Genomic DNA, 16698 nt, shown 5'->3' with positions numbered 1-16698 from the left:
ACGTAACGACACATATGTACAAAACTTGGTTCATGGACACTGCCTGCAGCACCATGTGCAACAGCAAGACCCCAGAGGACCTAGGTGCCCGTCAATGGGAACCAGCCAATGATCATATTGGAAAATTATGCTGCTTTAGAAAATGGTGCTCATATATGGGATGATTTCTGATAAATTAAATGAAAAAAGCAAGATGCAGAACAGACTAGATAGAAAATGGTCATCTGTGATTTAAAAAATAGATACAGGGCTTCCCTGGTGGCACAGTGGTTAACAATCCACCTGCCAACGCAGGAGGCAAGGGTTCGAGCCCTGGTCCGGGAAGATTCCCACATGCCATGGAGCAACTAAGCCCGTGCGCCACAACTACTGAGCCTGCATTCTAGAGCCCGTGAACCACAACTACTGAGCCCGCGTGCCACAACTACTGAAGCCTATGCTCCCTAGAGCCCGTGCTCTGCAACGAGAGAAGCCACCACAATGAGAAGCCTGCACACCACAACGAAGAGTAGCCCTTGTTCGCTGCAACTAGAGAGAGCCCGCGCGCAGCAACAAAGACCCAACGCAGCCAAAAATAAATAAATAAATAAATAAAATAAAAAATAAAAAATAGATACGTATGTACGGGGACAGAAATTCCAGAAGGATACTTCAGAGATGGTTAAGAATGTCTGCTGGGGGAGGGGAACAGGGGGTGGGCAGAGGCTTAATTTTCATTGACTTTCCCTTAGTACTGTTACATTTTAAACCACAAATAAGCGAGTAAAATGAAGAAAAACACATCGAAAGCTTATCCAGTTTAGAAAAGGAAGCCGTCTTCTAAAATTTCAGGTCAAACACATTCACACAGCAGCAGACACCAAGGCAGCTGAAACCTACCGAGTTTGTAGCTCCAGGGACCTTTTCTTTCCAGTTATGATGAATGTGTGGGCTGCATTTGACTTGACGACATCCTGCACCTGAAGGCATACAACAAAGGACAAAACAAAAACAGTAGGTCACTTTTAGCTGGTCCTGAACTGTGGACTCACACTCTCAGACTTGGAGGTCTTTCCCTGAGAAGTGGGGGCAGAGGTGACCCAGTGAGTCTGTAGGGAAGTGCTCGGCTTAGGGTCATGGTTGCTGCGGGCCACTCCATGAGTCAGTCCATGGTGGAGGGTGGACCACCGACCTGCTCAGGCAGGGCTAGGACCACTCATCCACTGTTCTTGGAACTGTGCCGGCCAAATCTGCCTGCTCTCAGGGCTTCCCAGGAAGTCAGCCCCAGTGCCTTTCCCCACAAAGGTACCCACAGGCACTCCCAACACAGGGATGGGGATCTTAGGAGAAGAGCCAGGAGGATCTCCACTACTCTGCCGGGGTTTCGGAGGCCCTATGGGCAGGTACCTTCTATCTGCAGGTGTCTGCAACAGGGAGCCTTCCCTCATCCCCTCGACATCCCACTCCCACAGCCCTTGGCTGGATGTGGCCCACAGGCTGGCCACTGTCAGAAGGGATTTTTTTGTATCACTAATGCAACCCTTACTTTTTAGAATAACGAAATACTTTGATTTAGCCAGTATTTTTGGAGTGCCCGTTAATTCAAAGCACTCTCCCACAGGAGAGGGGGGCTGACTCCAGCTCCAGCAGCCCCACAGCATGAGACATTGATGGACTCAAGGCATAGGGACAGCAGGGACAACAGGTCATGTGGACCTTGGGTACAAGTGCCTGCAGAACCTCATCTGGGCTCCAAATTGGTGCTGGAGTGGAGAGAGCATGGGACCAAGGACCAGGGAACAGGCAGGATGGGCACTCCATCTGCATTCACCCCAAGTTTCCCTTAGAGTAAATGGGGCCCTTAGGGCTGACTTCACAGGGGACAGGACATGGCCCAGGTCCTGGCATTGTCCTTCATCCTGCCAACATGAAGCCAGCAGCACACTGGCCCGTAGGCCAAGTGGAGGGACAGGGGATCCTGCCCATTCAGCCCAGGATGCTAGGCCAAGGCGCCCTCAGAGATGTTCCCCCATGCCTGGGTCAGGATAGAAGCAAGGCTCAGAGAAGCATGCAGGCAGGCAACCAGTTGCACAGCAGTGAGTGCTTTGGTGGCTAAAGAGCTGTGTCCCCACACCTGCTCTGTGCTTTCTCAGGGGAACAGGTCGGTGGGAGGGGCTCACCCACCTGGAGGCCGGAAATGTCCATCTTCTCCCGGACGCTGAACTTCTGGCCCATGAGCCGCAGTTTGGGCACACAGTAAAGGATCATGCTGTTGAACTGCGATAGTGACGGGCAGGTATGGGGTGAGGGGCGGTTGACTCCACAGAGGAGCACCCCAGGGAGGAGGTGGGGTGTGGCTCTGGCAGGAGTGGGCAGGGCTAGGCGGGGCTGGGCTGAATGTGGGCGTGGTGAGGGCACGTTGGGGGTTGGACTGGGGGAGTGGCTTAGCGGTGGGGCGGGGCTCTGCAGCTGGTTGGGCCTGAGTTGGGTGAAGGTGTGGCTGAGTGGCTGGGTAGACCCAGGCTCTGCCCCTGGGCTGCGTGTGGCGTGGCAGGGGCGTGGTTCTGCAGCTGGGCTGGGCAGGACTGGGCAGGGCTGGGTGTGACCGGATGGGGGCTCACCAGGAAGAGGTGGCGGTCCTGGGTCGTGCCATTCTTGGCTGATAGCTTCTGGATGTGGCCCTCCTTGATCAGCTCGTTCGCAGGGTTGACGATGTCCTCCTCCCCACCCAGTCTCTCGTACACCTCCAAGAGCTTGTGCATTTTCTCCTGAGAGAGACACGGGGCTCAGGCAGCTGTACAACCACAGGGATTGGAGGCCTGCCAGGGCTGGGAACCCAGAGGTGTGTGGAGCCCTGCCCTGCAAGTGTGGTCCAGAACCAAGATGGGACCACGATCCTGCTGACAATGGTGGGAGGGAAAACACGGGCCTTGAAGAACAGAGGTTCACCTTGCAGAGAGTAATAAATAATAACAACAGTTAGCACCATTGCTATGTGTCACACCCTGTTCTAAACACAATGTGGGTATTAATTAATTTAATTCTAGCATGGGCCTTAAGAGGCAGATGCCATTACTCTCCTCAATCTGTAAACAGAGAAACTGAGGCACAGAGAAATCAAGTGAGTTGCTGGAGATGTTTCAGCTAGAGAACTGGGACTGGCTCTCTTAGCCTCCACAGTGAAGGGCACTGGGTCAGAGGAGATACGTTGGGCAGCTGCAGCTTTTGCCCTGGACAGTCATCCCCTCTTGTGGTAGCCTTACCTGGTTTCCTGCTCCACCTTCAGATGGCTCAGGGCCATGATGAGACCAGACCTCTGCCTATCCGCAGGTCATCGCCCTCTGTTCTCGAGGCTGGTTGTGTGGTCATATGGCCAACCAGCACCCTTGTGGTGTGAGGGGAGAGGGTAGGCAGCTCATTGCTCCAGCTCTGGGCCAAGAGGCCATAGGCCCTGACCAGGGGCTTGAGCCAGGAATGAAGGAGTGAACTCAGCAAAAGGCAGAGCTGAGCCTACAGGAACCTTAACCCAGCAACAAGGAGCATGGATCCACCATGCTACAGCGGCCACTGCCCTTGGACCTGACCCATCTTAGCCTGCACTCCCTGGAAGCAGGCTGGTTTGGTAGCTCTTCTGCCTCTGGTATGGAAACAGGTGGTAGATGTGGGCGTGGGAGCAGGAGGAGGAGCCAGCATGGAGAGTGAGGAAGAGCAGGCAAGGCAGGGCCAAAGGGCCTTGTGTGTACTGGGGGCTGGGCGTGCAGTGGGCATGTAGGAGAGCTTATGTGTGTACCTGTGAGGCAGTGACAGACCAGGAGGCTTCTGGACAGGGAGTGACAAAATAAGCAACCCATAGAAAGCTCTGAGTAGAGAAGTACAGATCAGACACCAGGGAGACTGGAGGTGGGGAGGCTGGGGTGGTGGTCCAGGTTGAGGGGATTAGGGATGGACAGGTGGAAGCATGAAGACGGTCCCATGAACACACATTGATAAGCCTTCCCCCACACCTGACCAGAGCCCCCTGCCGGTCACAGAGGCCTCGCCAGACTTGGAGCGAGAACTGCCACACGGTGGACATGCTACTGTGGGACAGGAGTCCACCCCAAGCCCCTCAGAGATGTAGGCCCATGGGGGCTCCTCCATGGGCTCTGTGTGAGCTCATGACCACGGAGTTCCATGAAGCAGCTCTTTCTCCTCCATTAGATTTAGTCTTGGGGAGGAAAAAAAGGGGAAATGAGATAAAAAGGATCTAGAGTGAAATGTCACCTGTTTAGGTTGCCATGGGTGCCCCACTGTGGGCCTGACCTCAGATGCATCTGGTCTGGGGGCTCCAGACCCAATCCCGGGGACAGGCAGGTAATGCAGACACAGGACGTGGACCACACATAGCAAGAGCTGCCCCAAAACAGGCGGCCTGTCCCTCATTTCTCCTTTTGAGAGATGTGGGGTCAAAGAAATATTTCACTTTCTTTTTCCTCTCAAAAAACGACAGTATCCATGTGAAAGTAAATAGGTCTCAGGACTGAGGCAACCAGGGCTGAGTAGGGACTGTGGCAGCCTGGAGAGCCGGCCCACTTAGGAGGCACCTCGCCTCGTCCCAGGTTGGAGTGTGGGCCTGGGGTTTTCAGAGTTTTCCAGTAAAGCCAGGAATTTGGATTCTCCTGTGAAATGACCTGATCTCTAATTCTGGGCAAGGATTTAGAAATTCTTACACCATGTCCAGGCAGTGTGCAGGCCACACAAGGACCTCTGAAGACAGGGCCCACTGGGTCAAAAGGCATTGGTATGGGCTAGGAGGCCTCTCCATCGGCAGAGCCTATTACTCGGGGGCGTTAGATCAACAAGAGGACACCATCTCCTTCACCTTCAGGCTGTATTTGGAGGTGGGGCCTTTGTTAGGTGATTAAGTTTAGATGAGGTCATGGTCATGGGGTGGGGGAGGGGTGGGGGCATGATGAGATTAGAGCCCTATTAAGAGACACACCAGAGAGCTTGCTCTCTCTTTTTGCCATGTGAGGACACAGCGAGAAGGTGGCTGTCTACAAGCCAGGAACCAAATCCTCCAGCACCTTGGTCTTGGACTTCCAGCCTCTGGAATGGTGAGAGTAAATGTCTGCTGTTTAAGCTGTCCAGTCTACAATACTTTGTTAGAGCAGCCCCAGCTGACACAGCTTCAGTGAGTGAATGAACGAACAAATGAGTGATGCTAACACCAAGAGCTAACACTAAATTATGCCAGGTCCTGTTCTGAGCACTTTATGTAGAGTGATTTAATCCCCACAACAGCCCAATGAGACAGATTCTGTCAGTGACCACATTTTTTTTTTTTTTTTTTTTTTTTGCGGTACGCGGGCCTCCCACTGCCGTGGCCTCTCCCGTTGCGGAGCACAGGCTCCGGACACGCAGGCTCAGCGGCCATGGCTCACGGGCCCAGCCGCTCCGCGACATGTGGGATCCTCCCAGACCGGGGCACGAACCCGTGTCCCCTGCATCGGCAGGCAGACTCTCAACCACTGCGCCACCAGGGAAGCCCCTGTCAGTGACCTCATTTTACAGATGGGGAAACTGAGGCATGGAGCGCTATATAACTTACCAGCAATCACCAAGCTAGTAAGGGACAGGCCTGTCTGGCTCTCAGTGGAGGCTCTGTCTTCCTGGGGGACAGGTGGGTGAGTATGCATGCTGACAGTACCTGGCCCACCCTGTGCCCTCCCTACCCCAAACTACTGGTCCCTCGGGCATCTTCCAGGGTCGCCCACACTCACCATTTTCCGAATGGCAGCGTTGGAGTGGTTGGCAGCCGTGGAGATGAGCTCCAAGGACCCTGCAGAAAGAAGACAGTCAAGCTGCAGGGCGCCCGGTGGCTCCACCCAGGTAGTCGCCCCACGAGGCTTCGTGTCAGGGTCTGCCCTGCTCCTGCCCTTTCCCACGGCTGTACCAGGCTGCTCATGAGACCTGGCCCTGGGTGTGGGGGTGCGACCCTGCAGACGCATCCCATTTGCTGGGGGTCTGCCGGGGCTGGCATGCCACTCCCCTGTGCAGACCTTGCCCCATGCTGCCTGCCAGCTGCTGCCCATGCACCAGGAGCAGCCTTGCCAGCCCCATAAGGTCCTCCATGAGGCCTAAGCTCTGCCAACACTTAGCAGCGCCCTCCACAGAACCTTCATCCACCTGCCGCACTGCAGTGGAGGCAGGGGCGGTTTTCCCTTACACTCAGACTCTCGGTCACCTCCTTGTTTAGGGGTCACTTGGAGCTCTCTCCATCTCCCTGTCTCTATCTGTCTCTCTGTCTCTATCTTTTTTTTTTTTTTTTTTTTTTGCGGTACGCGGGCCTCCCACTGCTGTGGCCTCTCCCGTTGCGGAGCACAGGCTCCGGACACGCAGGCTCAGCGGCCATGGCTCACGGGCCCAGCCGCTCTGCGGCATGTGGGATCTTCCCAGACCGGGGCGCGAACCTGTGTCCCCTGCATCGGCAGGCGGACTCTCAACCACTGCACCACCAGGGAAGCCCCGTGTCTCTATCTCTTTGTCTCTCTCTTTCTGTCTCTGACCCTCTGTCTCTCTCAATGTGGGTTTTCAGCAGAGGCCCCAGCTCCCACTGCCCAGGAGCCCCTCAGCCTGTGGCCGGCTTGGCTCACTCTCTGCGTCCTTCCAGTCTGGGGCATCCTCTGGGAGCCTCTTCAGATAGTCCTTGAGCAGCAGCTCATAGCGGGGGACCCTCTGCACGGGTTCCAGCATATGGTGCTGCAGTGTCAGATTTCCGCACATCTCCTGCTTCTGTGGGGGAGATAGAGGCAGTGTGGGACACCCATGGACACACATGTGGATCCCCCAGGAGGCTGCCTGGAGTGCTATACCCAACTTACAGACCTCATCTTACAGCAGAGGAAACTGAGGCTTGGAGAGGTTGAACAATGGAGTAAGGAGCTGGACCCCAGGCAGGCCTGCTCTAGACCCAGCGCTGGCCTTTTTATACACATCCTCACTGGAGACTGTTCTGTGGGGACAGCTGGGAGGGCCCAGACATAAGTGAGGGGATGAGCGTGCAAGGAGTGCAGGCAAAATGAGAGAAGGAAACACTCTGGTAGTATCAGAGCTATCCTCTCTGGGGAGGGACAGGGATGCTGCGAGATGCAGGGGGATCTAGGACCCTAGGCTGAGAAATCATGGGTGACCTGATTACAGTGGGATCTGGGGAAAACACAGAAAGTTATCAAGGGGCCACCCCAAATCGGAGCCTGGCCTCCAAACCCTCAGCACAGAGGGACTCTGTGCCCATTAACCCTTCAGGGTACAGTGAGGAATGTAGGTGCACGTATGCATGTGTGAACACATGTGTATGTACACATATGCACATGTGCCTATGTATTATGTGTGTGCATGTATGCATATATGTGCATGTGGCACATACTGAAAATATTTTTTAAAGAATTACTTTATTTAAAATTGGTGAATGTGGCTAATTAAAACCCCAAAATTTTGTATGGAAAACAAAATCATACATAAAGTTAAAAAATAAAACATCAATGGAGAAAAATAATTTGCAACACATTTGACGGTTAACAGCTGACATTCTTAACATATAAAAACCTCATGAATCAGTAAGAAAAAGACCAACATGGCAGTAGACAACAGCAACCAGAGGTGTGAACAGGCTGTTTGCAGAAAAAGAGAAAGAAAAGGTCAATGCAACATTTTCCTAAGTGCTTCCACTAGCCATTGAGGGATGCTGTGGAGGGAGACCAGCATGTTTGGATCCAGGTCCTATTGAATAATAGTTTGTGACACAGATCGCACAAACTTTTTGAGCCACGATTTCCTCACCCATGAAATGAGAAGGATGATTTGTCTCTGGAAGTTATTTTAAGGATCAAAGCATCAATAGAGCATCTGGACACATCCCACAATTTTACTGATTTTCTCCATGTTGAAACACAAACCCAACACTGTGCCCATGAAGCAGAGGTGGGACTGCCCTACCTGGATGCCTTGGACAATGTCCTTAAATACCAGTGAGCGCTGGGTCCAGGTGCTCACCAGCTCCACGGCCCGGTCAAAGTTCTTGACATATTCACCATACATCTTGAGGAATGGGGCCAGCTTCTGCAGGATGTCTCCAAGCCGGGGGTTTGTGTCCCTTTGTGGGGGAGTGAGTGAGATCGTCAGACAAACAGCTCCAGTGAAGGGCCAGGGTGAGACAGGGACTTCACCAGGGAGCTATGGGACAATGGCCTGACTCCCAGCTCTGTGTGATGGTGGGCAAACTGGTCACCTTCCCCAAGCCTTACTTTCCTCCCCTGTATCACATGGGATGGAAAATAGTGTGTTACCTAGAGGATCATGTAAAGTACTTCAACCGTGCAGTCATAGAACGATTGCTCAAAACCAGGAGTTGTTAGTAATAATGGAATCACTTTAATGATGAGTTATCAAAAAGAATCAAGATGGGCTTCCCTGGTGGCGCAGTGGTTGAGAGTCCGCCTGCCGATGCAGGGGACATGGGTTCGTGCCCCGGTCCGGGAAGATCCCACATGCCACGGAGCGGCTGGGCCCGTGAGCCATGGCAGCTGAGCCTGCACGTCCGGAGCCTGTGCTCCGCAACGGGAGAGGCCACAACAGTGAGAGGCCCGCGTGCCGGAAAAAAAAAAAAAAAAAAGAATCAAGAAAACCCCATTATACTTCTTCTGTATGAGCAAAGATTAGGAACAATGGGGCAATCTAACTGGCAATGTCATGGGAAAGCAGCACTGTGTAATAATGAATGGTTTGGACAGGGATTTGGAAATAAATTTCAAGGAGCAGAAAATATATTAATAACCTTTGACCTTAGAACTGTGGGGGATTTACCCTAAAGAAATAATCAAAAAGAAGAAAAAAAGGCATATGCATAAAGTCATCCTCTGCAGCATTACTAGGACTGTGCACTCAAAGGCCCACCGCCTGTGAACACGGATGGGCAAGCTGCTGGACTCTCGCACCATTATTATACAAGGAGTGTCTGTGTGCTGACAGTCTCTCCAGGGCCTTGAGGAGAAAACTCATATCTAGCAGGTGTGCACTGCATCAGCCAGAAAGCCAATCTAGCCCTGAGCTTTAACCTCATGGCCTTGGACACAGTATAACCTGCTCTGCAGGTGGAGCATGTCTTTCTAAATATTTACAGATTGCCCTGGACCCTCGCTGAGCCTTGCAGGTGCAGGGACAATCCCCAGTCAAGCCCCCTGGCCTCTGTGTTCTCCCTGGCCTGGCTGCAGCTTGGAGAATGGCCTCGTCTCCTCTTACCACAGGAGAACCACACACTGGCTCAAGCCAGGCCAGTGAAGAGGGGAGATAGCAGAGACCCCAAAGCAAAGCTGCAGCAGCACCCAGAACAGAGGGGGACGCACATAATGTGGAGAATGGCGAGCTGGGGGCCATGCCTGAAATGTTTTATTATCATTTCTTACAGCTGGGCAGTCCCTCTGCTACAAATGAATGGAAGCGGCAGAGAGCCAGATGGACAGCCCTCTGGGGACACTGCTGAGGAAGAAAAACATCTCATTTTTTAAAGCAGAGGTGCAATATACACTAGGAGGGAAAATAAACCAATAAGCACTGTCTATTCCCTGGTGTTTGCAGATGGCAAACCTCATTTAAATTCTACAAAGCCCTGAGCAGGTATTAAAGTCCCTTTAATTTGCAGATGAAGAAGCTAAGACACTGAGTGGGCTTGGGGTCAGGGTTGGCCCAGGACCCTACAGAAAGAGAGCCCAGGGCACTATGAGACAGGTTCCCCAGGTGCCTCCTGACTTTTGGGCATACAAACCCCAGATTTAGAGGCTGCTTGGCAAAGAGTATTCAACAAAACCACTGCAATAGTATCACCAGGACCCTCAACCACTAGGGGCATTGGAGCCAAACTCCCTGGGAGATGCCAGCCCCACACTTCCCGGGCACCATGAGGGGCACTTACCACTCATTCATGATCCGTGTCTGCAGCTCAGGCAGGAGGAACTGCCCATGGAAGCAATAGATGGAGGAGATGTTAGAGAAGATGCCTGTGGTGACTTCTGAAGGGATCCCTGCTTCCACCAGTCGGGTGCAGAAAACCTGGGCACGGAGAAGCCCATGCAGTGGTCACTGAGTGTGGGTCACTGCAGATGGTTACGATCATGCTTCTGCTGCAGGTATGGGAGCTCAAGAGAGGCTGCCATTGCCTTATGTTTTCTTAGTGAACCTTCCACTTCATCAAACTGGCTCAAAGAACCTTATGGTCTTTTTTTTTTTCCTTTTTTTTTATTAGTTTCTGCTTTATAACAAAGTGAATCAGTCATACATATACATCTGTTCCCACATCCCTTCCCTCATGCATCTCCCTCCCTCCCACCCTCCCCATCCCACCCCTCCAGGCGGTCACAAAGCACCGAGCTGATCTCCCTGTGCTCTGCGGCTGCTTCCCACTATCTATCTACCTTACGTTTGGTAGTGTATATATGTCCATGCCTCTCTTTCGCTTTGTCACAGCTTACCCTTCCCCCTCCCCATATCCTCAAGTCCATTCTCAAGTAGGTCTGTGTCTTTATTCCCGTTTTACCCCTAGGTTCTTCATGACATTTTTTAAAAATTTTTTTTTAAAATTCCATATATATGTGTTAGCATACGGTATTTGTCTTTCTCTTTCTGACTTACTTCACTCTGTATGACAGACTCTAGGTCTATCCACCTCATTACAAATAGCTCAGTTTCGTTTCTTTTTATGGCTGAGTAATATTCCATTGTATATATGTGCCACATCTTCTTTATCCATTCATCCGATGATGGACACTTAGGTTGTTTCCAGCTCCGGGCTATTGTGAATAGAGCTGCAATGAACATTTTGGTACATGTCTCTTTTTGAATTATGGTTTTCTCAGGGTATATGCCCAGTAGTGGGATTGCTGGGTCATATGGTAGTTCTATTTGTAGTTTTTTAAGGAACCTCCATACTGTTCTCCATAGTGGCTGTACCAATTCACATTCCCACCAGCAGTGCAAGAGTGTTCCCTTTTCTCCACACCTCTCCAGCATTTATTGTTTCTAGATTTCTTGATGATGGCCATTCTGACTGGTGTGAGATGATATCTCATTGTAGTTTTGATTTGCATTTCTCTAATGATTAATGATGTTGAGCATTCTTTCATGTGCTTGTTGGCAGTCTGTATATCTTCTTTGGAGAAATGCCTATCTAAGTCTTCTGCCCATTTTTGGATTGGGTTGTTTGTTTTTTTGCTATTGAGCTGCATGAGCTGTTTATAAATTTTGGAGATTAATCCTTTGTCAGTTGCTTCATTTGCAAATATTTTCTCCCATTCTGAGGGTTGTCTTTTGGTCTTGTTTATGGTTTCCTTTGCTGTGCAAAAGCTTTGAAGTTTCATTAGGTCCCATTTGTTTATCTTTGTTTTTATTTCCATTTCTCTAGGAGGTGGGTCCAAAAGGATCTTGCTGTGATTTATGTCATAGAGTGTTCTACCTATGTTTTCCTCTAAGAGTTTGATAGTTTCTGGCCTTACATTTAGGTCTTTAATCCATTTTGAGCTTATTTTTGTGTATGGTGTTAGGGAATGATCTAATCTCAAACTTTTACATGTCCCTGTCCAGTTTTCCCAGCACCACTTATTGAAGAGGCTGTCCTTTCTCCACTGTACATTCCTGCCTCCTTTATCAAAGATAAGTTGGCCATATGTGCGTGGGTTTATCTCTGGGCTTTCTATCCTGATCCACTGATCTATCTTTCTGTTTTTATGCCAGTACCACACTGCCTTAATTACTGTAGCTTTGTAGTATAGTCTGAAGTCAGGGAGCCTGATTCCTCCAGCTCCGTTTTTCGTTCTCAAGATTGCTTTGGCTATTCGGGGTCTTTTGTTTTTCCAAACAAATTGTGAAATTTTTTGTTCTAGTTCTGTGAAAAATGCCAGTGGTAGTTTGATAGGGATTGCATTGAATCTGTAGATTGCTTTGGGTAGTAGAGTCATTTTCACAATATTGATTCTTCCAATCCAGGAGCATGGTATATCTCTCCATCTATTTGTATCATCTTTAATTTCTTTCATCAGTGTCTTATAATTTTCTGCATACAGGTCTTTTGTCTCCTTAGGTAGGTTTATTCCTAGATATTTTATTCTTTTTGTTGCAATGGTAAATGGGAGTGTTTTCTTGATTTCATTTTCAGATTTTTCATCATTAGTGTACAGGAATGCCAGAGATTTCTGTACATTAATTTTGTATCCTGCTACTTTACCAAATTCATTGATTAGCTCTAGTAGTTTTTCGGTAGCATCTTTAGGATTCTCTATGTATAGTATCATGTCATCTGCAAACAGTGACAGCTTTATTTCTTCTTTTCCGATTTGGATTCCTTTTATTTCCTTTTCTTCTCTGATTGCTGTGGCTAAAACTTCCAAAACTAGGTTGAATAAGAGTGGTGAGAGTGGGCAGCCTTGTCTTGTTCCTGATCTTAGTGGAAATGGTTTCAGTTTTTCACCATTGAGGACAATGTTGGCTGTGGGTTTGTCATATATGGCCTTTATTATGTTGAGGAAAGTTCCCTCTATGCCTACTTTCTGCAGGGTTTTTATCATAAATGGGTGTTGAATTTTGTCAAAAGCTTTCTCTGCATCTATTGAGATGATCATATGGTTTTTCTCCTTCAACTTGTTAATATGGTGTATCACATTGATTGATTTGCGTATATTGAAGAATCCTTGCATTCCTGGAATAAACCCCACTTGATCATGGTGTATGATCCTTTTAATGTGCTGTTGGATTCTGTTTGCTAGTATTTTGTTGAGGATTTTTGCATCTATGTTCATCAGTGATATTGGCCTGTAGTTTTCTTTCTTTGTGGCATCCTTGCCTGGTTTTGGTATCAAGGTGATGGTGGCCTCGTAGAATGAGTTTGGGAGTGTTCCTTCCTCTGATATTGTTTGGAAGAGTTTTAGAAGGATGGGTGTTAGCTCTTCTCTAAATGTTTGATAGAATTCGCCTGTGAAGCCATCTGGTCCTGGGCTTTTGTTTGATGGAAGATTTTTTTTTTTTTTTTGCAGTACGCGGGCCTCTCACTGTTGTGGCCTCTCCCGTTGCGGAGCACAGGCTCCGGACGCGCAGGCTCAGCGGCCATGGCTCACGGGCCCAGCCGCTCCACGGCATGTGGGATCCTCCCAGACCGGGGCACGAACCCGTATCCCCTGCATCGGCAGGCGGACTCTCAACCACCGCGCCACCAGGGAAGCCCTTGATGGAAGATTTTTAATCACAGTTTCAATTTCAGTGCTTGTGATTGGTCTATTCATATTTTCTATTTCTTCCTGAGTCAGTCTTGGCAGGTTGTGCATTTCTAAGAATTTGTCCATTTCTTCCAGGTTGTCCATTTTATTGGCATAGAGTTGCTTATAGTAATCTCTCATGATCTTTTGTATTTCTGCAGTGTCCGTTGTTACTTCTCCTTTTTCATTTCTAATTCTATTGATTTGAGTCTTCTCCCTTCTGTTCTTGATGAGTCTGGCTAATGGTTTTTCAATTTTGTTTATCTTCTCAAAGAACCAGCTTTTAGTTGGGTTGATCTTTGCTATCGCTTCCTTCATTTCTTTTTCATTTATTTCTGATCTGATCTTTATGATTTCTTTCCTTCTGCTAACTTTGGGGGTTTTTTGTTCTTCTTTCTCTAATTGCTTTAGGTGCAGGGTCAGGTTGTTTACTCGAAATGTTTCCTGTTTCTTAAGGTGGGATTGTATTGCTATAAACTTCCCCCTTAGAACTGCTTTTGCTGCGTCCCATAGGTTTTGGGTCGTCGTGTCTCTGTTGTCATTTGTTTCTAGGTATTTTTTTATTTCCTCTTTGATTTCTTCAGTGATCACTTCGTTATTGAGTAGTGTATTGTTTAGCCTCCATGTGTTTGTATTTTTTACAGATCTTTTCCTGTAATTGATGTCTAGTCTCATAGCATTGTGGTCGGAAAAGATACTTGATACAATTTCAATTTTCTTAAATTTACCAAGGCTTGATTTGTGACCCAAGATATGATCTATCCTGGAGAATGTTCCATGAGCACTTGAGAAAAATGTGTATTCTGTTGTTTTTGGATGGAATGTCCTATAAATATCAACTAAGTCCATCTTGTTTAATGTATCATTTAAAGCTTGTGTTTCCTTATTTATTTTCATTTTGGATGATCTGTCCATTGGTGAAAGTGGGGTGTTAAAGTCCCCTACTATGATTGTGTTACTGTCGATTTCCCCTTTTATGGCTGTTAGTATTTGCCTTATGTATTGAGGTGCTCCTATGTTGGGTGCATAAATATTTACAATTGTTATATCTTCTTCTTGGATTGATCCCTTTATCATTATGTAGTGTCCTTCTTTGTCTCTTCTTATAGTCTTTATTTTAAAGTCTATTTTGTCTGATATAAGAATTGCTACTCCAGCTTTCTTTTGATTTCCATTTGCATGGAATATCTTTTTCCATCCCCTTACTTTCAATCTGTATGTGTCTCTAGGTCTGAAGTGGGTCTCTTGTAGACAGCATATATATGGGTCTTGTTTTTGTATCCATTCAGCCACTCTGTGTCTTTTGGTGGGAGCATTTAGTCCATTTACATTTAAGGTAATTATTGATATGTATGTTCCTATTCCCATTTCCTTAATTGCTTTGGGTTTGTTATTGTAGGTATATTCCTTCTGTTGTGTTTCTTGCCTAGAGAAGTTCCTTTAACATTTGTTGTAAAGCTGGTTTGGTGGTGCTGAAGAACCTTATGGTCTTAAAGCAAGCTTACTTAGGGCTAAGAATTGGGGGTGAGGCAGGGACAGTCGCCTCTAGATGGGGACAGGCCATCTTTCTTCCATCTGCCTTTCAAGGGAAATGGATGGTCCTGATTTCCTTTCTTTGCTTTGTGAGCTACAAACAGACGAAGCACCTGTCAAAACCCAGTTTCTGTTGGAGTTTTACTTCCTGTGCTCATAAACCCCACATTGCCAGGTGGACAGGGAGAGTGCCACCCACTGTCCCAACTATTTATGCAGAAAGATGTCCAGAGGCCATTACATGCTCAGATAATTTGACTGCCAAGAAGAAAAAAAACCCAAGGTGACTGGATGAGACCGTTGCCCCAGAGTCACAAGTTCTGAAAGCAAAAACTAAGACTTTCTGGAGGAGACTTAAATTTGTCCAAGTTTTAGTATTCATGTCAGTCATACTCCAACTGCAAGCCCTAGCCAATGCTAAGATAGAAAGTTTGCCTCTGAAACTGCCCACTGAAACTCTGGAAGTGGACAAAGGCAGGCCCAAGCCAGGAGGGCTACCTGGTCTAGCAGGTGCAGACGCTTCACGTAGGTCTCCTCAGTGTACAGCAGCTCCTGGGCAATGTGGAGCAGCTTCTGGGGCTCAGAGCACTGTGAAGAGAAGAGCCATAGTTCACCTGGGGAAGATGAGTTTTGGGGAGGCAGCATATGACAAAGGCTACCTGCTGTATGCCAGGGATGACCAGGGGCCCCAAAAGACCAGAGGAGGCTACTGGGACTGGGATGTGGGGCTCAGTTCTCGCAGATGGAATTTCCAGGGAGGTTTCTGGGGAAGACATAATAGTTTCTACCAACCCCCCCAAACCTTCTGCAGCCCAGAGAGAACTCTATCTTCCAGGGGCTTTAACTACAGAGGAGTTGCAATAGCCACTTCAAAATATATTGTGGAGTGACATCAGCAAGGTGGCAGATTAGAAAGCTACAGGCCCTCCCAACAGGCACATGAAAAGATGTTCCACGTTGCTAACTATTAGAGAAATACAAATCAAAACTATAATGAGGTACCACCTCACACTGGTCAGAATGGCCATCATTAGAAAGTCTACAAATAAGAAATGCTAGAGAGGGTGTGGAGAAAAGGGAAACCTTCTACACTGGGAATGTAAATTGGTGCAGGCACTATGGAGGTTCCTCAAAAAACGAAAAATAGAGTTGCTATATGATTTTGCAATCCCACTCCAGGGCATATGTTCAAACAAAACTATAATTCAAAAAGATACATGCACCCCAATGTTCATTGCAGCACTATTTACAATAGCCAAGACATGGAAACAACCTAAATGTCCATCAAAGATTAATAGATAAAGAAGATGCGGTACATATATACAATGGAATATTACTCAGCCATTAAAAAGAATGAAATAATGCCATTTGTAGCAACATGGGCTAGAGATTATCACACTAAGTGAAGTAAGCCAGACAGAGAAAGACCATATGATATCACTTATATGTGGAATCTAGAATATGACACAAATGAACTTATCTATGAAACAGAAACAGACTCACAGACATAGAGAACAGACCTGTGGCTGCCACTTATATGTGGAATCTAGAATATGACACAAATGAACTTATCTATGAAACAGAAACAGACTCACAGACATAGAGAACAGACCTGTGGCTGCCAAAGGGGGGGAAGGGATGAATTGGGAGTTTGGGATTAATAAATGCAAACTACTATATATAGAATGGATAAGCAACAAGGTCCTAGTGTATAGCACAGGGAACTATATTCAATATCTTGTGATAAACCATAATGGAAAAGAATATTAAAAAATATATATATGTATATATATAACTGAATCACTTTGCTGTGCAGTAGAAATTAACACAGCATTGTAAATAAACTATACTTCAAGAAAATATATTTTAAAAAAAAGAAAGTTATAGGCCTTCCTTCCCCCACACATGA

General features: G+C 47.8%; 1 protein-coding gene across 4 annotated transcripts in view; it reads right to left on the bottom strand.

Moving 5' to 3' along the window:
* Positions 1 to 16698, bottom strand: part of FGD3 (FYVE, RhoGEF and PH domain containing 3) — a 52620-nt gene that overhangs the window by 15621 nt on the left and 20301 nt on the right. For 3 of the 4 annotated variants that reach the window (XM_082637287.1, XM_082637290.1, XM_082637288.1), the window contains 8 exons: positions 15288 to 15377; positions 9929 to 10065; positions 7957 to 8113; positions 6615 to 6753; positions 5742 to 5800; positions 2601 to 2747; positions 2164 to 2256; positions 880 to 959 (listed from right to left, as the gene is read on the bottom strand). In XM_082637287.1, the coding sequence (XP_082493413.1) occupies positions 880 to 959; positions 2164 to 2256; positions 2601 to 2747; positions 5742 to 5800; positions 6615 to 6753; positions 7957 to 8113; positions 9929 to 10065; positions 15288 to 15377 (902 nt within the window). The remainder of the gene's footprint in view (positions 1 to 879; positions 960 to 2163; positions 2257 to 2600; positions 2748 to 5741; positions 5801 to 6614; positions 6754 to 7956; positions 8114 to 9928; positions 10066 to 15287; positions 15378 to 16698) is intronic. The other variant, XM_082637289.1, reaches the window with a different exon arrangement.

This window comes from Mesoplodon mirus (assembly GCF_964341445.2).
Source record: "Mesoplodon mirus genome assembly, chromosome: 1".
NCBI classification, from domain to species: domain Eukaryota; kingdom Metazoa; phylum Chordata; class Mammalia; order Artiodactyla; family Ziphiidae; genus Mesoplodon; species Mesoplodon mirus.
This window is presented reverse-complemented; position numbering and strand designations above follow the sequence as displayed.